This window comes from Peromyscus californicus, unplaced genomic scaffold (genome assembly GCF_007827085.1).
Source record: "Peromyscus californicus insignis strain IS unplaced genomic scaffold, ASM782708v3 Scaffold_19__1_contigs__length_69161282, whole genome shotgun sequence".
NCBI lineage: Eukaryota > Metazoa > Chordata > Mammalia > Rodentia > Cricetidae > Peromyscus > Peromyscus californicus.
In genome coordinates this window covers 53,379,187-53,402,801 of record NW_026294491.1, presented here as the reverse complement: position 1 = coordinate 53,402,801, position 23,615 = coordinate 53,379,187, and the positions used below count along the sequence as shown (strand labels likewise).

At 40.7% G+C, this 23,615-nt stretch overlaps 1 protein-coding gene across 1 annotated transcript in view; it reads right to left on the bottom strand.

Annotated features, from left to right (window-relative positions):
* The window catches only part of Pkhd1 (PKHD1 ciliary IPT domain containing fibrocystin/polyductin), a 471,509-nt gene that overhangs the window by 308,471 nt on the left and 139,423 nt on the right, over window positions 1–23,615 (bottom strand). Inside the window, exon 35 of the mRNA XM_052743962.1 lies at window positions 13,763–13,919. Within this exon, the coding sequence (XP_052599922.1) occupies window positions 13,763–13,919 (157 nt within the window). The remainder of the gene's footprint in view (window positions 1–13,762; window positions 13,920–23,615) is intronic.

Here is a 23,615-nt window from a genome sequence, read left to right as displayed (position 1 = left end):
ACCCCATCATATTTCTGTCTAGCTGACAAGCGAGTACAGTTCTCCAAGCAAGCTGTTCTTTAAATGACTTCCAGACATAATTCCCTAATTTGTCTATAACATTGCTCTATTAGAAATCAAGGCTAAGTTATTTTGTATAGTAATTTTGAAACTATGAGAACATCACCTGGCCCTGTGAATATTACACAGTGCATAAGAAACAACAGTAATAAAATGTTTGGTCTCATAGTTTCATAGTTCTCATAGTCCAAGAATCTTAGTTACATAAGAAGCCCAAACTAACAATTCCCTTCCTAGTCAGGATGAATAGGATCTAGGGATCATTAATCAACAAATGAGATAGAAAGGTAAGAAGAGGCCGAGTCCTGAAGGACCCTGTAAGCCATATTAAGTTTGGATTTGAACTTAAGGGCTAATGGAAAGCCAATGAAGGGTTTTAAGTAAGAAAGTTTGAGACATTTATCTTTCATTACTGAAAATACTGTTCTAGGAATGGACTAGACCTTTTCCGTAACATTTTTCATATTACAATATCCAAGTTGTCAAGACATAAACTGTAAATTGTTAAGCATCTATCTATCTGTCCGTCTGCCTATCTATTGAAAGCATGTCCTTTCTCACAGCAATGGATTATCTTTCATTTATGGCTAATCAAGTGTGTCTGGGACTGTTCTCTGGAAGTAAATAATATAAGCCATTGTCAGATTGGAAAAAATAACGGGCTTCAGAGGCAAGTGTCCCTCACATAAAAAAGCCTTTGTCTCTGATCTTCTGATACACAAATAGCAAATGAAATTGGTCACTGTCTGGATGAATCCAGTAACATGTGAGGGTACCAGGAAGGATGCTGGCTATAGAAAACTCACAACCAACATGAACCTGCTTTTTCAAGTAAGAAACTCAGTTATTAGTTCATTCATTCAGCAATTATTTGGGCATCTAATAATTTCCCAGAGGTCCATGGGTGCTTTCGGTCAGGATGAACATCACTAATTCTGGCTGCCGCTATCCTTAGCTTATAGCCTAGAACTTTATAATCTTCCACAATAGTCAAAGGAAGAAAAAATTCGATGTCATATTTCTAAATAAATGGGGCTGGGGAGATACTTCCATGGGAAAAATAATCATTGTACAAGTAAGAACTCGAGGTCAGATTCCCAGAATACACATAAGGCAAGACATGTAGTGTCCATCTACAACCCAGTATTCTTATGATGAGATGAGAGCTGGAGACAAGAGAATTCCCAGAACCTTGTGGACCAGGTAGCTTGGCATATGCAGCACCAAACCATGAGGGACCCTGTTTCAAACAAGATAGAAGGCAAGGGTCAACACCTGAGGTTGTCCTGTGACATCCATGTGCATGCTACACATACACACATACATACACACATACACACACACACACACACACACACACACACACACACACACACACACACGAATGTGTTGGAGAAAGTCAAGGGCTGGAGATACTTCAATTGGTAAAATGCTTGCCTAACAAGCATGTGTATCTGAACTCAATCCCTAAAACTCACATAAAAATAAAATAAAACTGAACACAGTCATAAGCTTGTAAACACTAGGGAAGCAGAGACAGGCAAATCACTAAGAGTTACTGGTCAGCCAGTCTAGAAACTTGTGAGCTCTAAGCTAGTAAGAAACCCAAAGCAAAACATTTGTAGACAGACATTTCTGTCCCACCAGCAGCTCCCAAATAAATACACTAAGGCTTTCATTAATTACAAATGCTCAATCTATAGCTCAGGCTTATTACTAACTAGCTTTTACATTTTAAATTAACTCATAATCCTTATTTATGCTCTGCCACATGGCAGTACCTTTATTAACATGGCACATTCATCTCCTGCTCCCTCTGAGTCTGACTGGCAACTCCAAACTCTGCCCTTCTTCCTCCCAGCATTCTCCTAGTCTGGCTCACCTGCCTAATCTTATTCTGTTCAGATATGGCTGGTGAACTTCTTTATTAAATCAATCACAGTGACATATATTCACATTATGTAAAGGAATATTACAAAGCAAACAATAACAATAAAAAGAGTGTACAAAACCTGAGGAATGACACTCAAAGTTGTCCTATAGCCTACACACACACACACACACACACACACACACACACACACACACACACACATACCTCCACATGCATACTCCAACATGTATGCACATATAACAACACAAATTAAAACAAGTTCTCAGTAGATTATAAATTCTGTCAATGGTCCACTTAGCCTTACAGAAACTAACTTTCCATAATGAAAGTTAAATCAACCAGTCACCAAGAAAAGACTGGATACATAAAAGCATCCAAGGTAAAGGAAGCCCTGAGTAGTTTTCAAAAGTACTCAGGTTAATACTTTCTGATATAGACTTAATCTGCTTTGGATCATATGAAATACCTGCTGGCAAATGTAGGCAGTACAATTGCCCAGTCCTTCACTGCTCCTCATCCACAGGACTACACATACTACAATCTATTTTCTTTCTACCAATGGGAGAGAGATGTTATTATCCAGGGGCTAGCAGACTTATCAAATCCACTGAAGAATCTGAGACTGCCTCAGAATTGACCCAGGGTCCATTTTGTTAACCAAACTTCAGTGAGTCAATTTGCCACCCCAAATCCTCTGCCAGAAGGGTGGTGAGGTGGTTTGAAAGAAAATGGCAACCGAAGAGAGTGACCCTTTTAGGAGGAATGACATTTTTGGAATAGGTGTGGTCTTGTTGGAGGAAGTGTGTCAGGCAGGCTTTGGGGTCTCATATATGCTCAAGATACCGCCCACTGTGACAGTCTACTTCCTGTTTCCTGTAAGATGTAGAACACTCAGCTACCCCTCCGCATCATGTCTGCTTACATGCCACCATGTCCCACCATGATGATAATGGACTGAAACTCTGAAACTGTAAGCCACCACCTCAATTAAATGTTTTCCTTTATAAGAGTTGTCATGGTCATTGGGTGATCCCTGTGTTTTTCTTAGGGCCCTCTTTACTAGGTAGCCTCCCTGGAGCTGTGAGTAGCAGTCTAGTCATCCTTTGTTTTACATCTAGTAAACCTGTGAGTGAGTACATACCATGTTTGTCTTTCTGAGTCAGGGTTACCTCACTCAGGATGATTTTTTTCTGGATCCATCCATTTGCCTGCAAACCTCATGATGTCATTGTTTTTCTCTGCTGAGTAGTACTCCATTGTGTATATGTACCACATTTTATTTATCCATTCTTCAGTTGAAGGGCATCTAGGTTGTTTCCAGATTCTTGCCCATTGACAGAGAAATGGATGAGATTTACATGAACAACCTGAACGTGAGGGCGGGTAATGAAGGGCAAGGTTTGAGGGAAAAAGAGCTTAGGGGAGTGGGAGATCCCAGCTGGATCAAGAACAGAGAGGGAGAACAAGGAAAAAGAGACCATGATAAATGAAGACCCCATGGGAATAGGAAGAAGCAAAATGCTAGGGAGGTCCCCAGAAATCCACAAATATACCTCCACAATAGACTACTGGCAATGGTCAAGAGAAAGCCCAAACTGACCTACTCTGGTGATCGAATGGCCAAACACCCTAACTGTTGTGGTAGAACTCTCATCCAATGACTGATGGAAGCAGATGCAGAGATCCACAGCCAGGCCCCAGGTGGAGCTCTGGGAGTCCAATCAGTGAGAAAGAGGAGGGATTGTATGAGCGAGAATTGTTGAGACCATGATTGGAAAAAGCACAGGGACAAATAGCCAAACTAGTGGAAACACATGAACTATGAACTAATAGCTGAGGAGCCCCCAACTGGATCAGGCCCTCTGGATAAGTGAGACAGTCGATTAGCTTGAACTGTTTGGGAGGCACCCAGGCAGTGGGACCGGGACCTGTCCTTAGTGCATGAGCTGGCTGTTTGGAGCCTGGGGCCTATGCAGGGACACTTTGCTCAGCCTGAATGAGGGGATGAGGGGACTGGACCTGCCTGGACTGAATCTACCAGGCTGAGCTGAATCCCCAGGGGAGTCCTTGCCCTGGTGGAGATGGGAATGGGGGATGGGTTGGAGAGAGGACAGGGGAATCCGTGGCTGATACGCAAAATTAAATTAAATTATAAAATAAAAAAATATATATTTTTGACCCTCCCCCCCAAAAAAAAGAGAAGAGTTGCCATGGTCATAGTATCTCTTCACAGCAATAGAAACCCTAACTAAGACAGGTGGCCATATTTTGACCAAGAAAGTAAGTAATTCAGTCTTCTTTCACATGCAGTTTATAGGTAAATTATTTTAAGCCTACCAGTTCGGAACAAATTTTTCCAACTTCACATCTCTTATCAACCAAGACATCCTATTGCAGAAAGAACCCTTAAAATAGATTATTTCAGTATGAGAAAAACTCCAGCCTGTCATCAGATCTACTTCCTTTCAACCCAGGCTGGTGTCTACGACTACTGCATACATAGAGCAATCTGCAGCATTTTCTGGTTTTTCTGTTGTAAAGTGGATCTGAAATACCAACAGAATCTGAGGCTAGGTTGGTGTCAATAAGGAGCAAAAAAGTATACAAGTCCCTAGAGGGATGCTTAGTCTTGATGCTACACTTAATTGAACTGAAATTAGTAAAGCAGACTTCAGGATGTGCTTGTGAGGACATTACCAAGACAATTAGATCCTGAGGACCCTGACCTAAGCACTGGATTGATCCCTGGATGAGTTCACATCACTGAGAGGTGGTAAGACACAGAAAGTAGGACCTTGTAGGGGGCCTCAGGTCACTAGAGGACTATATTGGAGGCTCTACCATGCCCTGGCCTCTTTTCTATTCTCTGCCTCAAGTCCCCCATATAAGCTGCCCTGCTTTGTCATGCCCTCCTTAGCACAACAACAGACAAACACTTCACAATGTGGGACAAAATTATTCCTTCATTTATGTTGTTCTTTCAGGTCCTAGCAAAAACAAACACACCCATACACACACACACACACACACACACACACACACACACACACACACACACACGCACACATACACACACACACACACACACACACACACACACACACACCAGGGATAAGAAGGCAAGCTGGGGTCAGCACTTGATGTTGCACCCTAAAATCCTCCAAACCTTTCCAAAGATGAAGACATTTCACAATGGGTTCGACAGTGGGTTAAGAAATGGCACGGCACCCATAAAATCACAGCGGCTATGGTGACTGGCACAAAATCTGTACAAAATAAGCCAGTCAGAATGCCAGCACGGGAAGGGGAGGGGCCCCCGAGCTTCCACCCCAGCTGAGGAGCTCTTGTAAGTTGATGGCTACTAGGCGAAGGAAACTCATCTTTTTAGGAATCCACCACATGCTCCACTGGCTCTACCTCGTATGGGTAACACTAACTGGACTCAGTAAGCTTTTATTTTAAAAGGGGCATGAAGTAGTGAGAGGGGATGGAGTAGAAGTTGAATCTAGAAGGAACTGTAGGGAGTAATGGATACTGAATATAATCCAAATGTGTTATGTGCATGTGTGAAATTCTCAAATAATTAATAAACTAAAAATAAAGGATGCTTCATCTCAACGATGAAGTAATAATGATGTTTATACTATACAAGTTCTGAATATAATAGATCCAAAAGATCTGAGTGTCCTTAAAACTGTGAACTAAAAACAGCTTTAAAGGAAATGAGAGCACATTCCCAGTTGCACTAGAAAAGCCATATGACCCATGAAGCCCGAGCAACAAGGAGAGAAGAGGCAGGCAGATGAGATTCTGCTGTTTCCATCTCCTATCCTTTCTTTTCTTGCAAAGGAAAGAAAAACACTTCAGTGTACATCCTGAAGATAACAGGGGCAAAAGCAATCCAAAGTCTTTATTATCGAGCTAATTCTTTCAGTAATCCAGTTTGCTTTATATATAGAAGCAGCTGCTATCTGTAAATAAAATTTTAACTTAGGTCTGATTCTCAGCCATCTCCTCTGTTATCTCTGCTAGTCCAAAAGAAACAACTAACGTTAATTGAGTTCTTATTCTGGACCAGGCTCTGTCAAAAACTAATGGCTTTAAAAATATTTCCTCATTTAACTCAAAACATCCCTATGACCTGGGGAGTGCATAGTAATACTGCCTCGCAACAGTCACAAATGCTTGCTCTTGTATCGCTGTGACTTCTGAAGTCATTACAATCTGGTACTGCCCCAGGAAGGAGAATCCTGAGGCTTATAGGGACTCTCAGTTTAACCAAGGTCACAGAGATGGTGGATGCTGAGGCCTAGATCTAACTTGGTTCCTTCTGGCTTGAAAGCCTGCCAAGCATTTAACTGTCGTGGTATACACCAGTAGACCAAGAAATAGAAAATCGCATTAAGGGCAAGCAGTGTATTACTAAGCAGCAAGGGAAATTGGAAGCAAGCTTCTGGTGAAGCATTTTAAAGAAATGGCATTGTGAGAAATCAGAAACTACAAAATGTCATCCCTTATACTGTATATACTTATAGGGTAAAATATGATGTTTTAATTACATATTTACATGTGTACACTCATACATACACATATCTATATACACACTGGATTCTCAAATTAATGTATCCACCAACTTGTATTTATCATAGTTTTTGTATGTGTATGTAAGAGAGAGAGAGACATACAGAGAGAGATACCTAAAATATAAAGGCTCTACACCATGAGGATGGCCTATCCTCCCCTAATTAACACTTAGTTAATTATTATCTCTCAGCCACTTAACATTAAGCTGCTTGACCACCAGATGAGAAAGAGATTCATTGCCTCATTCAGGAAATATAAATGTTTCCTCAACTGCAGAAGATCCTTGCCTGGGATGCATAATGCTCTGAAAGAGGGGAACTTTCCTTCCTTGTTTTTATTGCTCTTCGTAATTACTTGGAATAAAAAATGATAAGTTTTAATTCAGAAATGCCTATAGCTATTGGGCATCCTAACATAAAAGAACAAAAAGTATAATTACTGAAATGAAGGCAAAATGCCTATTTCCACCCCATCTCATTAGTAATAAGTGATTAATTCTCTTCTGTGTTTAACAGTAGCCCTAATAACAACAACAAAAAATGTTGGCAGTTGGGAATATATACAACTGATAGGACTTGCTTGGCATGATGAGGTTCCATACCCAGCACTTCACTGTGATGTCTGCCTGTAATCCCAGCAATAGGAACTAGAGGCAAAAGGATCAGAAGTTCAAAGCCCTCTTCAGCTATAGGGATTTAGAACCCAGCTTAGGCTAGAGACTCTCCTTCAAAAAAAAACAATAAACAGGAGAGGACAAGTAGGAGAGAAATAAAGATGGCCCACAAATTAAAGTTGTGTGTCTTTTTCTAATTAGAATAAAATAATACTGAGGAGAGATGACAAAATAGCTCAACAGGTAAATGTGTTTGCACTCCGAAATAAAACTAAAGTAGATATCTCTGAATTTCTTTATCATGATCACAAAAATCTGGCTTATTTCAATACAATTTAAGAATAATTAAAAGAAGAGGTATGGGGGTGATAGCGTAGTTGGTAAAGAGCTTGCTGTGCAAGCATGAGAACCCGAGTTCAGATCCCCAGCACTCACAAAGAAAGCTAAGAGCGGCACAGTAGATCATCCCAGCACTGAGAAGGCCAAGACAGAAGAATCCACACAGTCACCGGCCAGCCAGTCTAGCCAAGTCAGTGAGCTTCAGAGCCCGTTAAAGACTCTCCCAAAACTACTGTAGAGAGAGTGGCTATGGGGCAATGCTGACACAGATACTCTGTCCCCACCTGCACACTTACACATGTAAATGCCATAATATTTCAGACTTTTGTTCCCTAAAGTCTTTTGAAGGAACTCTTCCAGCCTTGAAATTTTTCCTAGTTTATCTCAGCCTGTAGACGGAATGAGAAAATTAAAGAAAATTTTACTCGGTTCCTTTTCTGATTTTATGCATGGTTATGAAAAATGAAGGCCATAAGAGACATTCAGAGACTGAGTTGCTCCTGGTGATGGAGACAATGATTTGATCTCATGTTGAGTTCTTATTATTTTCCAAGTTCTTCTGTAGATACTATGGGTCAAAATAGAGCTATAGAACATAAACCACATATTGAGAACTGCAGTTCTTCCTTCACCAGTAAAGATATTCCTCTACATATTTTGGAAAAAGAAAAATAACTTGGTAAAGGATTTATGCTGCTGAGAATTCATAATTATATATGTGTATACTTTTGTATACCTGTATATACATATATATTTGTATGTATATGTGAATATATGTTTCATATGTGTGTACATACATACATGTATGTATGCATGGACATGCATATGTATCACTGAAACAACTAAGGAGACTGAAAATAAATTAATTGGGAAAGATAATATCCAAGAAAGCAGGAATTATTTTAATAGCTGCAATAGATTTCACCCACACCTTGAACTGTATATCATTTGCTGGCCTGTTCATGCAACAATCACCTCACAGCTTTTGGGAAACCATTATCTGTTCCACACTATTCTAAATCCTGACAAGAAAACAGTCAACATATTAGTGAATATTTTTGGTTTGAGGATTATTCTATGAGGAGAAACATACTTTGCACCAATGAGTACATTTAAAATATGGCATGAGATAATAAAATTATGAAGAAAGAAAGCCAAACCAACCTCCAGAATCCTAAGAGAGGTTGCTGCGATTTTGGAAAAGTTGCCCTGTAAGTTCTTTCTGATACACTGATATTTCCTCAGAGAGCATATAAACACAATGGGTAAGCTACATGAATCCAGAGGACAAATATTCTAGGCAAAGGACATTAAGCGTGGCGGTCTAAGGGCCACCAGTAGATTCACAGAAGGGCTTATTTGGAGTATATAAGGATGACAAGATCAAAGAAGAAATCTGAGGTTAACAAACAGTAAGGGCTTTGGATTTTACTCTTGGAGAGAAGTGAAATCATTACAGGGTTTTGAAGAGAGAAGTAACAATAGGATATGACATACGTTTAGAAGGCACAAGCTAACACCGATAGGATTAACCTTAGCACACAGCACAAAAGGCAAATTGCAAGGACTTCAATACAAGGAATCTTATTTTCCCTCCAAATAGGTCATTTCAAAAGTGGGTTTACTCCTGCATAGAGAGGGGAGGGGCTCCTGAGCTCTCACCCCCAGCTCAGGAGCTATAGAGAGCTGTTGGCTGCTGGGGGACATTCTGTCAGTTTTCTTCGTCAGGGTTATAGCCACAGGTAGGTCGACCATGCTCCTGTGGATGATCTCACAGCCATGTACATATGGGCTACCCACTTAGACTCAGAGGTGCATTAAAACAGGAAGTCTGGAGGGGTTATGGTTTAGGAAGTAGATCTGGAAGGAGTGAGGACAAGGAGTTGGGGATGAGTATGATCAAAAATGCTAGTGTCCCTGTGGTATAATTGAGCATCCTTTGGGTATATGCCCAAGAGTGGTATTGCTGAGTCTTGAGGCAGATTGATTCCCAGTTTTCTGAGAAACCACCATACTGATTTCCAAAGTGACTGTACAAGTTTGCACTCCCACCAGCAGTGGAGGAGTGTTCCCCTTACTCCGCATCCTCTCTAACATAAGCTGACATCAGTGTCTTTGATCTTAGCCATTCTGACAAGTGTAAAGTGGTATCTCAGTGTCATTTTGATTTGCATTTCCCTGATGGCTTAGGATGTTGAGCAATCCCTTAAATGTCAGGAATCCACAAGGATGACCCCACCTAAGACTCCAAGCAATAGTGGACAGGGCGCCTGAACCAGCCTTCCCCTGTAATCAGATTAGTGACTACACTAACTGTCATCATAGAACCTACATCCAGTAACTGATGAAAGCAGATGCAGTGATCCATAGCCAAGCACTGGGCTGAGCTCCTGGAGTCCAGTTGAAGAGAGGGAGGAGTGATCATATGAGCAAGGAGGGGTCAAGATCATAATGAAGAAAACCACAGAAACAGCTGATCCAAGCTAGTGGGAACTCACAGTCTCTGGACTGATGGCTGGGGAACCTGCATGGGACCAAAGTAGGCCCTTGGAATGATGGTGACAGTTGTGTGGCTTGATCCATTTGTGGGGCACCAAGCAGTGGTGCATGAACTGGCTTTTTGGAGCCCCTTCCCTATGATAGGATACCATACTCAGACTTTAAGCAGGAGGGAGGGGCTTGGTCCTGCCTCAACTTGGTATGCCAGACTTCGTTGACTTCCCAAGGGAAGCCTTACCCCCTCTGAGGAGTGGCTAGGGGGTGGGATGGGGGGTAGGTAGGGGGTAGGCAGGAGAAGGGGAGGGAGGGAGAAAGGGGGGTTGGTATGTAAAATTAAAATTTTTTAAATAAATTAAAAAATACATTGCATGCATGTATGAAATTCTCAAAGAATGAATAAAATATTACAGTTTTTTAAAGTGGCCATTTCAATACTACCATAGCAACTCCAGAGTTATCAAGGTCCCAAGTTCATTTCATGTTACTTCTTCTCCATCCTTACCAAATGACCTAATGATCTAATATAGTGGCTGATTCAGCTGTCACATTTATGTAACAGGAAGGGAGAAAGAAATAAAGTACAAACATGCCCCCTACTGCATCATCTCTACTATAAAAAAAAAAAACTTCCCATACATCCCATGCAACTTTCCTCTTAGATCTCACAGGCTAGTTGTTAGCACAAGACTATGCCCAGCTACAAAGGAAGCTAGAACACACAGCAGTTTAGCAATCTTGCTGTAATAAATGAAACTGGATTCTAAAGAAAAAAAAAACTAGAAGCACTGGGAAAGAGGCAATCTATAGTAATTCAGGTCCAAAATTACAGTGATCAGGAATAAAATGATACTGATGTAAGTGTGGATGTATGTAACACCTAAGTGAGGCTTGAGACAACAGGAATCACTGTAGTGGGTTATAGTAAAACCAAGAATGAAGTCTGTCATTAGGCTGGCTACTAGAAACATGGACTCTCAGCAAGTAAGGTAGGGAAGTTCCTCCAACTTTGATTATCCATGTGATCAAAACTCAAGTCTGGAAAAAATGGCATGCTCTCTTTTAGGTGGGTGGATGTACATGTCTGAGAATACGTGGGCACGTTCATGTAGAGGTCAACCTTGGCTGTTATTCTCAGAAATGTTATGTACCTTCATTGAGATAAGATGGCTCATGCCCTGGAGCTCACCAATTAGGCTAGACTGCCTGGCCGGTGAGCCCCAGGGATCTGCCCATGTGTGTCTCCCTGGCACTGGGGTTACAGTGCATGTCAGTACACCTGACGTTTTCATATGAGTTCGGGAATGGAACTTGTGTTATTATGCTTGAACAGCAAACATTTTACTGACTTGTGTTACTTGCCACACCTCAAATCTGGCGTGTTCTGAATCCTCCCCACATTTCAACTCTAATAACTTCGCACTCCTCACTATACATCACTGCCCATATCTATCAACTGCCTTCGATAGAACTAGAAACTTCGATCTGTCATATTTACTCCCCTAGCTATTTTTCCTTTGGTAATATTGCTTGTTACTGACATTAATAGTTTTCTTCACTTTTCCTTGTATCTCAGGGAATTCTCAGGCCAGTTAATAAGCAGTCACAAATTATCTGTTGAACAAAATTTGATCTTTGTCTTTTCCTTGTTCTCATTATTTCTAGATCCACAACTCATGTCTCTCTGATAAAAATCTCAGTTTCTCTGGAGGCAATGCTCCTCCCCGCAAAGAACTCCTGCACACTCAGTGTGAAAAAGCTGATATCCACTCCTTATCCTCCCATTCCCCAGAATGAGAGTCTGTCCTTCCAAATACAGCTCATTGACTCTACACAGCACAAGAGTGAAGTATTGTCTAATCTAAGAAGACCATGGGAAACCATGAGTGGGGATAAAGTGTGTGGGTTACTTGCAGCTGTGACTTGATAGAGAGAAGCTGTATACTTGCTGCACATGGCCCTTCCTTTGTCCGGCCCTTCGAAGCCCAGCTGATGCCTCATCTTTCATATCTTGTCTTTTCAACACTATTTCTTGATTAAATATTACTAAGAAATAAGCATATATCCAGAGACCATATTTAGAAAACCCAGACTTTGAGCTGGAAAGGTATTTCTGGATGGTTTTGACAACAAAAGGCCAAGGCCCTTGAGCAACAGCAGGGTATTCCATCCTCCAGCATAACTCAGGTTCTACGAGAATGGTTCCAGTTTTAAGCTTAGTAAGTAAAACATTTTAGATGCTGTTCTAAGTCTCTATTTTGACTTTGTCATTGCTAGTCTTCAGGATATTCACAGTGACTGATAGACTGACATTCCTTATAGCCACTAAGCCACTTATGTACATATATATACATACATATTCTCCATAGCCACTAAGCCACACACACACACATATATACACACATACATACATACATACATACATACTCCCCACAGCTACTAAGCCACATATGTACATACATTACTATCCATAGCCACTAAGCCACATTATATACACACATACATAATACTCTGATAGCCACTAAGCTGCATACCTACATTTATATATATACACATATATATTTATACATACATATATACATATATTTTGTATACATATTTTATATACTCCCCATAGCCACTAGGCCACATACATATATACATACTACTCCCCATAGCCACTAAGCTGCATACATACATACATACCCCCCATAGCTACTGAGCTGCATGCATGCATGCATACATACTACATTCATTCATATATACACATACATACATAGAAAAAACACAAAGGCAGGGCAAAAACCTAATGTGACAGACATTCTACCTCTTAAAGGACACTAATTAACTGACTTGACAGAAAACTCCTTCTCGCCTGGGATCAAAGGGAAAATAAAAGCAGCTTCCAGAATAAAGAATGCCACAGTAACTGGCCAGAAAAACTTGATTCAGTCTGTAAGAAACAGATCCCGAGAGTACTTTATCTAACCCTCTTCCAAACATTTGGTTGTGCAGATATGCTCTTAGTAACAAGGGTATATACATGCACTTGTGTTCAAGCATTTATACTTAACTACTGGTGTTTTGGCCTCAAGTTTTAGAGACATCCATAACTAAGCATTTCTCCCATACAATGAGCAAAGGCACTTTCATACCTACTTCTTATTATCAGCCCCTGAAGCAGCCAGTGTGTTTGGTTATCACTTAACAGATACAAGAATAAATACACGAAGAGTTGAAGTGACCAACAGCCATGTGGTAGATGAGTTGAAATTTGAATTCCCAGGCTCCTCTAACTTCCTACACCCTAGAGCTATGTGGATGGTTTTGCACTAAGGAAGCCTATTTATATGACTTTCCACGGGACCAAGAAGTCAAAACCACAACAGGGTAAATGCAGGAAGACATTGCTTTCTTGGCAGAGGATTTCAAAGGCAGCAGCATTAACCAATTTCAAGGCATTTTGCTATATTGTGGGGGTTGCCCTGGATAAGCAGGACTACAAAGCGCTTGGGCAAGGCAGCTGCTCCTGGAGAACACTATTAACTTTCTTGTTTTTGAAAAAAATAAAGTAATTAAGCTCTGAGTTTTAAAAGAGCTGAAAAGAATGGCCTTTTCCTTTGAACTCCTCTGACCATTTCTTACGTTTCATTTTAAAAACAGGACTCAATTTGGTTTCAAAATAAATTGTCAATCAAATGTTGAAACGTCTCCAGAACCTTCCCCCTTCCTTCCCCTTCCCCATGAGTGAAAGACTCACAGGGGACGACGCTACTTGCTGTTCAAACTCCACAGACCTTTAATGTGCAGCGAGTTCAGGAGGCTTGTGTTCACGTCAAGCAGTAGCAGCTGACTGGTCTCCACTGTGACATTGTCGCCATCGTGTGGCACTCTGTGGGGAAACCAACTGTGAGGCCTGGACCACCTCCGGCAGAACTGGAAGGAAAAGTTGCCCTGGAAAAGAGATAATTTGGCTTGTGTCTTATACTGGGTAGCAAGGCTAGCAATGGAAAATGTTAAATGCCTCAGTAAAAAGTAGTCACCCTCTTTTCCTTGGACAACTAACCCAAATAGAGGAAGAATATGAACAAGGATAAGCTATGCCTCTGTGCTCAGCTCCAAAATTTTTCTTTTTTTTTTTTCTCAGCTCAGGCTCCCTTGAACCTAACAGGCAGAGTTGATTCCAACTCTTACTCTTACAGATATGTATTGCATCTTGCACAAAAAAATCATGGATAGCCCAGACTAGAGAGAATTAAAATGTTCTCCTTGATGGCTGGCATTTTGCTTTATGTAATTGGGATCATTTTTCACTGACTCTGCCACCAAGCATCCCTGTTTTATAGGGACATTCGGCTTCTGGAGTACTCAGATCTACCCCGCCCCCATGTGGCCCTTTCCTCTTCTCTTTGTGAGCTGTGTTGAACCAAGCCAACACCTGCACAAGTAAGAGGCAGACTGACTTTAGGTGACAAGTTGAATAGCCCAGCGGTTTAAGTGAAGGTCAGAGGAGACTTGGAGAATCTCCTCAGAGCAGGACTGAGGAGAATCATCGGTCTTCAGTTCTACTCCCAAAGCTTTCAGTTTTCTTGTTCAGTCCCTGGTCACTTTAAAGCCGCAGGCTTTCAAAAGCAAAGACATGAAAGTCACAGCACATGTGAGGCTTAGCGCATGTCTTACGTAGTATCTGAGCTTGGTAGGAGGATAAATACTTAAAACTCAGAACAGAAACTGTGATTTCCTCAAGGTAAAGCATCAGCAGGTACATGCCTCTGTACAGTTACTGTCATACCAAGATGGAAATCCTGAGCTCTGCACACATCTGTACCTAAGAAGTCCTCTCACAATAGGTTAGAGGCAGATTGGAGGCAGTCATTAAGAAGGGAATTTTGCTTTGGGGACCTTACCCCTCATATTGGGTCACCTTGCCCAGCCTTAATACATGGGGAAGTGCTTAGTCTTACTGCAACTTGACATGCCATGTGTTGTTGATACTCACAGAAGACCTGCCCTTTCCTAAACAGAAATGGAGGAGGAGTGGATTGAGGGGTGGGATCAGAGGGGTGGGATCAGAGGGGTGGGGAGGGACTGGGAGGAGAGGAGGGAGGAGAAATAGCAGCCCAGATATAAAGTAAATAATTAAATAAATATATTTTTTTAATTACTCTTAGCATCTTGTCTGTTTATGTATGTGTCTTAATTTCTAGAAACAAGCTTGGAAGTGAAGGGGAAATTTAAATATATATATATATATATATATATATATATATATATATATATATAGAGAGAGAGAGAGAGAGAGAGAGAGAGAGAGAGAGAGAGAGAGAGATTAATTGCTGTTAAAAAAAGAAAAGAAAAGAAGGAAACCCTGAACCAAACCATCACAGTGAATATCTGCAAGTAAAGCTGGGTGGACAAAAGGGTGCACTGTGTGACACACCACAGCTCCCAGTGCCACTAAGACGCATGAAGAGGTGCTGGCAAAGTAGGAAAAACAGAGGAGTGAGGTGGAGTTTTGGGTTTCTTTGTTTGCCTTCTTTTCTTTTTTAATTAATATTTTTAAATTTTCTTCCAGAGGACACTATGGGGGTGAGGGGTGGATATGGAGGAACTGGGAAATGAGCAGGATTGGGATGCATGATGTGAAATTCCCAAAGAATCAATAAAAAAAAATGTTTAAGAAAAGAGAGTACAGAAAAAAAGAGAGTACATATTTGTAATGCTAATAACTATACTAACATAGAGAATTGTGCCCTGGAGTATTTCTGAGAGGTAAACTAGAAAATGATGTTTCTTGAAGAGGTAGTATATTTTCTAAAAGAAAATGCAGACCACCCTCCCCCCCAGGTCTATAGTTCCAAAATGTAGACTTAACGTAATCACCATGGGGCTTAGGGACTGGATAAAGCATGACTCTTCATTTTTTACATCTACAAAAAAACTAAAAGCCTAAGTTTTTCCACAATTTAAGAAATTGTATGTTGTGTGTGTATGTGTGTATATATATACATATATATACGGTATAGTAATTAAAAAAGGAGTATAAATGGAATGTGCTTGAGCATCGTTGGAAACTGCAAGAGCTACATCATGGTCTCGAAGAATGAGAGCTAAGCCAGCCTTTTCAGCTGATCTCACCATAGAGCTAGCTCTAGTGAAATAAAACCAACACAAAGGTAACTTCTTATGAAGTTATATATATGTTATATAATTTAATGTTACTTGAGTTTGAACCTAGAGCCTTCTACATGCTGGGCAAGTGCTCTATCATTGAGCTGCACTTAGTCTATAGCCCTGTCTTTACATTTTATTTTGAAACAGGGTCTTACCAAGTTACCGACGCTGGTCTGGAACTTATGATTCTACTGACCATATCTCCTATTAAAACAACAACAACAACTGCTAGGATTCCAACCTATACCACCATGCCTGTATTCCTTTATTTCACTCATGCCAACACAGAATGCAGAAAGGAAGGCAAGCAGGGGGAGACTAAAGAGGGAATAAGTTGGGGAAAAGCTGTAAAGACTGAGGTGGCTCTATCAGCTACAAAACTGGGTGAACCAGGTTATCTGAACTGTCATCCAAGTCTTCATTAAAAGAACTGGGAAAGCTTGGCTATCAGGGCCAGAGATAGAACAGTTGTGGCAAAAGCCTTTCCTTTCACTTTACAGATGATGTTTCAAACACTGTTTCTCAGCTCAGCACTTAATAAAATACAGACCCTGCTCACTGCCACCCCAGAGCCAGGGAATCAGAAGTTCAGGAGGTAGAGTAGAGGCGCTTGTCACTCAGATGAGAATCTGGCTTCAAGGTGCATTGGGCTAATCAAAGGCAAGGGCCAGAAGGGAGAGATATAGATCTCAAAAAGGGGGAACCATGGAATTTGCACCTAAATAACACTCAAGCTCAGGGTCGGTGATCAAGGTCCCTGATGCTCAACAGAACCAAGTTAGGCAAGGTGGTGTGAGTGGACTCAAGGGCATGTGAAGACTTCAGCAGCACAAGCCTTATGTGTTAATCTGGTGAGCAGATCCATAGCCCAGCCACAGAACTACAAAGGAGCTGAAAGCTCCTGACACTCAGTAAAAATATCTGGATCAACCAGACATTAATTAGGTACTTAAGGGCATCAAAGGAAAACAATTCCATGGTGTCTGCCATCGATTTGAGAACATTTTTAAATTGCTACAATTAGCTCTACTAACTATTATCCAGCTTGGAGTGAGCTTGGCCTGGCCTGGAAGCCTTTCTGAAACTATTCCAGTCCGTCCCAGCCCAGTGGATGGGAAGATGAAGTGTTGTTCTGTCCATTTTGAGGCTGAGGAAATGGAGGCTCAAATGTGTTCAACTGGAGACTGGAGTCATGTGAAGCAAATGCCCACTTGAGACCTTTTACTCCTGTTTCTTCCTGGGATGCCCTTCCTAAAATATGGCTTGGCTTACCCCATTATTACATCCATGTCTTTGATCAAATATGGCCCACTTCCCTATAACTGTATCTTTCAGAATTCAACCTCAGTCAATCCTTCTCCCTATCATTCTGGCAGGATATCATAGAACTCCTTCTACATTTATTTTTCACTTCTTAACCTTATTCAGATAATGCAGGGAGGTTATTTTTGGTCATTGTTATGTCTCATTCTGCTAAAAAAGAAAACTGCTCCACTACAAATTATTTCATAACTCACTAAAGTACTATTCCATCTACTAATCCAACATAGGTTTTATAGACATTACACATACTCACAGAGACACGGATATACATGAACACATACTACACACACTATTAACATACATAAACACACATGCACACACACACACACACACACACACACACACACACGCACGCGCACACACACATATACACACACATACACACAAACACATACACACACACATGCACACGCACACGCACACGCACACGCACACACACACACACACACACACACACACACATGAGCACACCTTTCTAACACAGTGTGTGTGAACTAATGGGTGCCTAAACCTAAATTATCAAAAATGCTGCATTTTTTCCAACTGACTGGGTTTGGTCTATATACTTTCACATGCCTTTTCCTGTTATCTACTCCATTTGGAGACAGCCTCTATGCTAGAAAAGAAGATTCAGATCCTCCATTTTCCCTATGATAACCCGATCCAATTTTATTTCCTTCCCTTTAAGTTTTCCTATTAAATGTGGTAGATAACAAATGAATATCAGTGTTAATTACTCAGTCTCAAGTGGCTAGGAGCCCAAATTTCTCTTTAGCATAGTAAAGGCATAGAGAATTATATACACTCATTGATAATTCATGATTTTGTATAAAACAAGGACTAAATATTCAAATGTCAAAAAAAGGTGAGTGTGGCCTTAACTATTTAGCAGGTACCTGGGGAAGAAGAGGAACAAGATGAAATCTGGGCTGGAAAGCCCTCTGCCAGAAGGATTGTCGATTGTCCTCCATTCTTACAGTTGACAGTGTTGGTAGGATCACTCCCAATAGAAGACTCTCAGGGTAATGCCCTATGGACAAGTGGGGAAGGCTCACCTTTCAATATATTCATCCTCTAACCCACCACCCTTTGAGCCAATTAAGGAAACAATTCTGACAGAATTAACACAAGGATCTTTGTCAATACACATGAAATCCTTCTGTTGATAACAGCAGGAGGTTTCTGGTTCCCATGATGCCCTCTGTCGCATACATAAGTCATAGGTCAATGAAGGGTTCACTTCCACCTACAATAATCTCTTTCCTCTATGACTTCCAAGATGCTCAGAATTCAACTTTAGTTTTCTTCTTGGGAAGACAAATCATTCACTTCTGTTATGTAGATGGAGTAAATCACTTCCTCACAAGCACAGAGAAAGAACTGTACAGGACAGAACATGCCTTTGCATGTTTATCCAGCCCCATATATCCAGCCCCAAATGAACAACAACAAAAAAAAAAAACCTAAATAAGTAAATAAAAATAAAAGGCCAAAAGCTCCCTGCCTCAGCTAGGAAGCTTATGCAATTTGTTTTCTTCTTGGTGAGTGTCAGCACTTCTCGAAACTTCGGGGAATGTGCAGTGTCTGCAAATCTTCCTTGTCACCTTAAATGGACTCGCACCTCCCCGAGAGCTCCCTTGAAAGAAGTCATTGATCAGCAAGATGGAACATCAGGCAAAGGAAGGACCTATGTGAGTGCATGCGCTGAGCTAGGGTGGCAGGAGAGCTGAGGCGAGGGCATCTCTGTGGTCGTAGCTGCCCGACAAAGGCAAGGAAGGACACTTCCTGGTGCCTCACCAGAAGGCCTTCTTGCATGGCGTGCAAGTCTTGGAAGTGGAAACGACGAGTCCCTGCGGCCAGTGTTTTTCTCTACCCTTTACCCTCCCTCCTTTAGTCCCGTCAAAGCCCTTATCACCATATTGCACAGTGCGCATGTTTTCATACGCAAGCCTGGCCCTAGCAGACCATGAAGCTTCGTGGGAGCTTCTGAGCTTTTGTTCTAGCCCCAGGACCCACAATGCCTGGCACACCATGAGTGGCCCAAAACATAGCTCTTAAAGAAATGAGTGGCCAGTCCTCCTTTGGGTTTGTAATAACTACACTGCAATTCAAAGTAGTTTAATAATCACTATAATTTGATAATATTTTTAATTGCTATGAAACTAAATTTATTTGCCTTTTCATCTGATATATCATTCAACATTCTACATAGAAGTCATTCTTTGAAGCTGACATAGGTACCGTTCATAGATTCTTAATTAGTGGCTTGTATATCTACATGATTCCTAATTAACTGAGAATTTACATTGTACACTATTTCCCACTTTTCATTGTTTTGTTTTTCTTGCTTTTTCTGCCTAAATAAATGATTGTCTTCATGCCACTTAGTAAATAATAGTTACAGTCCTCTAACCATTTGACTATACCAACAGTCACATTATATTGCTAAGTGATACTAAAAACTGTTGGCCAATTAAAATTCCAAACATTTGTGTGAGTTCATGGGAAGACAATTCTCTAAAATTTATGACCTCCTTCCTGTTTTGGAAGTGCTTGCATTTTCATGGAAAAAAGGACAAATACCAAGATAACTAAAGTGTTACTGATTCAAAACTTAAAAAACACAGACAAGGGGACAAGAGACTCAGGAGAGCTGTTAGAGGTAGCTTTAGAGGTGAAGTCAATAAAATTCTTGCCTCTTCTGTTTTTAGAGCTTGACACTAAAAATAAATTTGCACAATCTAAAATAATTTCAGGAAGCTGTGAGACCAAAAAAATATACATAGTAGAAAAGCCAACCATTTGCACACTCCACGATTACTAATGGAGCCTCGACCTGTAATCTATTAACTCTTCGGAGAATGTAAAGCAAATTAAATTTGTTTGGCATAATTTATTCTTCCTGGAGTCCCTCTGACCCTTGATCTCTTTCTTTATGCAGTATTTATCAATCCTCCTCAATGAGAAAATGGCATGGGAAAGTCCTTCTGTACATCCAGCACTTCCCAACCACTCAGAGAAATGTCAAAAGAATCTCTTGCCAGAGACTTCTGCCTACATCCAATCTATCTATCCTTCCTCTTCTGTAGAAAGCTTCCTGCCTTCATGATTTCTCAAAGATTACTGCTACCAGCTCAATACTTCACATATATGAGTTACTAACATTATGGGTTTCAGAGGACTATCATAGTCTACAAGGAAAATAAATTCCCAGAGCCTCGCCTTCTCCTCCACTTGAATCATCATATCTATTCTAACAATGCCTCTTCTGAATTCTAAGTCTGTGGATCATTTCACTTTCCGGTAATTGAATGCCTCAAAAGTCCAGGCATGGCACTAGGCATTTTACTCTCAGGGTCGTTAATCTTCGAAACAAAAAAAAAAATACAGGGAGGTGTTACTTTCCCCACTTAGTGTTTAATCTTAAAAACAATAATAAGAATAATAGGGCTGATTTACTGAGTTCACTCAGCAGGTGTTATCTTGCTTAATAATCATAGGTTCCCTATAGATTCCTTGTCTACCACTCCAGAGTGATAGATCCCTACATCCAACAAATATTTATTGAGCACACACCACACCTCAGGCACTGGTCTAAGCACAAAGTACAGAAATCCCCTGATGGCATGGAGCTTACTTTCTAGCAAGATCACAGATAAATATATAAAATGAATAGTTTGCCCTGAAAGAAACAAAAAAAAAGCCAGGGTAAAGTAGATCAGAAATGTCAGGGTGGTGGCAGGAACTATTGACATTGAGTGACTGGCTACATAACTCTGATCAGAGATTGAAGTAGAAACGCTGAGTGTGAGCCCAAGGCTAATGGAGCGGGGAGTGACCCTGAAGAATGAATGGGCTTGCCTAGAGTGTAGCAAGGACAGGTAGGGTGTCAGGACCTCAAGGAGGGAATGTGGCACTTCCTGCTACAGAGCATTCCTGCTGATGCAGTGAAAAACACTGAGGAAAGACCTAGTGGATATCAAATTTTCATATGCCATAGAAGAATTACATGAAATATTCAGTAGTACATAATGGTCTTCAAACTACAGTCCAAATGTAGACTATTCAGTTTGATACTGGTGCACAACATTAGCAATTCACTTCTGTTATTTATGGCTCCTTCCAGGTCACAACAGGGACAATATGACTGGCAAAATCTAAAATATTTGTCATATAAATCTTTGAGAATTGGTGGATTACTCATATACTATAATTCATACTATTGGGATGATACTTACAATGTGCTTACTCTAGCATATGCATACTCCAATGATATTGGAGTACAATCAAAACAAAACCTTCTATAAATAAATATAAGTAATTGTAACTACGCTAATAGAGAATGTTAGGATTAGAAATAAAAACAGCATGGTAAAGAATATACACTTAAGTACCAGAAATAAATTTAACTCTTATTTTCTAGTAAGCGATAAGCTAAGTCTGGGGAAGTTACTAAAGGTAAGTGGAAACATGCAGGGAGGGGTATGTGTATGCGTAAATGTGTGTATGCATGTGTTTGCATTCTTACACACAGAGTCAAATCTGAAGATTGACAGATACATGCTAGCCTTTTTCACAGAGCTGACACACTGCCATTTAACCAGCAAGCGTGCAGCACATGTTTCTGCTTGCAGTCACAAGTAAGAGACAAGGTTAACATTTTAAGTGATGGACTACAACATGTTATTTCCCCATGCAATAGACCCGTGACTGCACTGCCTTCGAAAACACTTAATTTCAGTGATTGAATACACAGGAGCACACTTTCCCTGCTATGAGCCTTTGACAGCTTCTCAGTTCTGTACACCAGGGGAAGCATTTTTTTTCCTCCTTTTCATTTTTGTGTCCCCTTTGTACCTGAAGGGAAGCAAATGAATGTGTCATAGCAAAGAGAAGAAGGAAGAAGCCCAAAGAATGAAAATTCAGTTTATAAGCATCAGTGTCTCTTACCACAAAAGTATTCACTGCCATCTGCTCTAATTGCTTCCAATGTTTGGGCTACCATTTTTGTACAATAGAAATAATGATCTCCTCAAGGGCAAAAGAAGAAAATCAGAAATAAACAGAAGTTGATTACCTATGCCTCCCAGGCTAAAGGAATGGATGCAGAGAACAATCATTTAAGAGAGTGGACAAGGCTCTGATTAACACAAATTGAATCCCCTTGGTGGTGGTTACTCCTCTTTTCCTCTTCTCACCTCTTTGGAGGAATTTTGTCCATAGCTCACAAGGGTCAAAGAACTAGTACAGCACACTTCTGGGTCTAAAGACACTGTAGAGAAATTCCTTACATTTTGGTCAGAATCAGGAATGGCTAAGTCTCCTAAAATGCCTCAGCTTTTAAGAAATATTGATTACAAGGCTGGATATTCATTCAAAATTTCGGATGACTTCATGGGGTGAATTCTTCAAGGAACATCCCAGTCCCCAGTCTCTTAAAGGAAAACAGAGCCAACTGAGTCTCAGAAAACTCTCCAGAAACAAAAATAACCCAGCATAGGTCCATTCCTTGGACACAGTGAAATGTGTGGAAACAAGAAAACAGTGACAGATGCCAATAACAGCAGCAGAAGAAAGATGATTCCACAAAGGCTGAGTCTAGGGATCTCCTCAAACATACCACCTATACTATACAGACCTTAGCTATCAGGGAAGATGTAAACTAAAACTGCATTGAGGGCCTGGGAGATGGCTCAATTGCTTAAGTGCTTGCTATACAAGCATGAGGATGATCCTCAGGACTGACATAAAGATTTAGGCATGGTATCTTGCGGCTATAATCCTGTTGCTGCGAAGGCAGAGATAGGATCGTCCCAGGGGCCTTATTGGCCAGCCAGTTTAATTGTATTGGCAAGCCCCAGGTTCAGAGAGAGAGTCTGACTCAAAAAATAAGGTGGAGAGCAATAAAGGAAGGCACATTGACATCACACATGCAGTTCTAACTACCTTGGCATCCATTTCATCCCAAATCAGAATGGCTATCATCCAGAACACAACAGCAACAGACAGTGGCAAGGATATTGGGAAAGAAGAACACTTGTTTACTACTGGCAGGAATGCAAACTCATGCAATAATTATGGAAATCAGCATGGATGGTTCCCCTAGAAACTAGAAACAGAATTACAGTATGACCCAATGATAATATTCCTGAA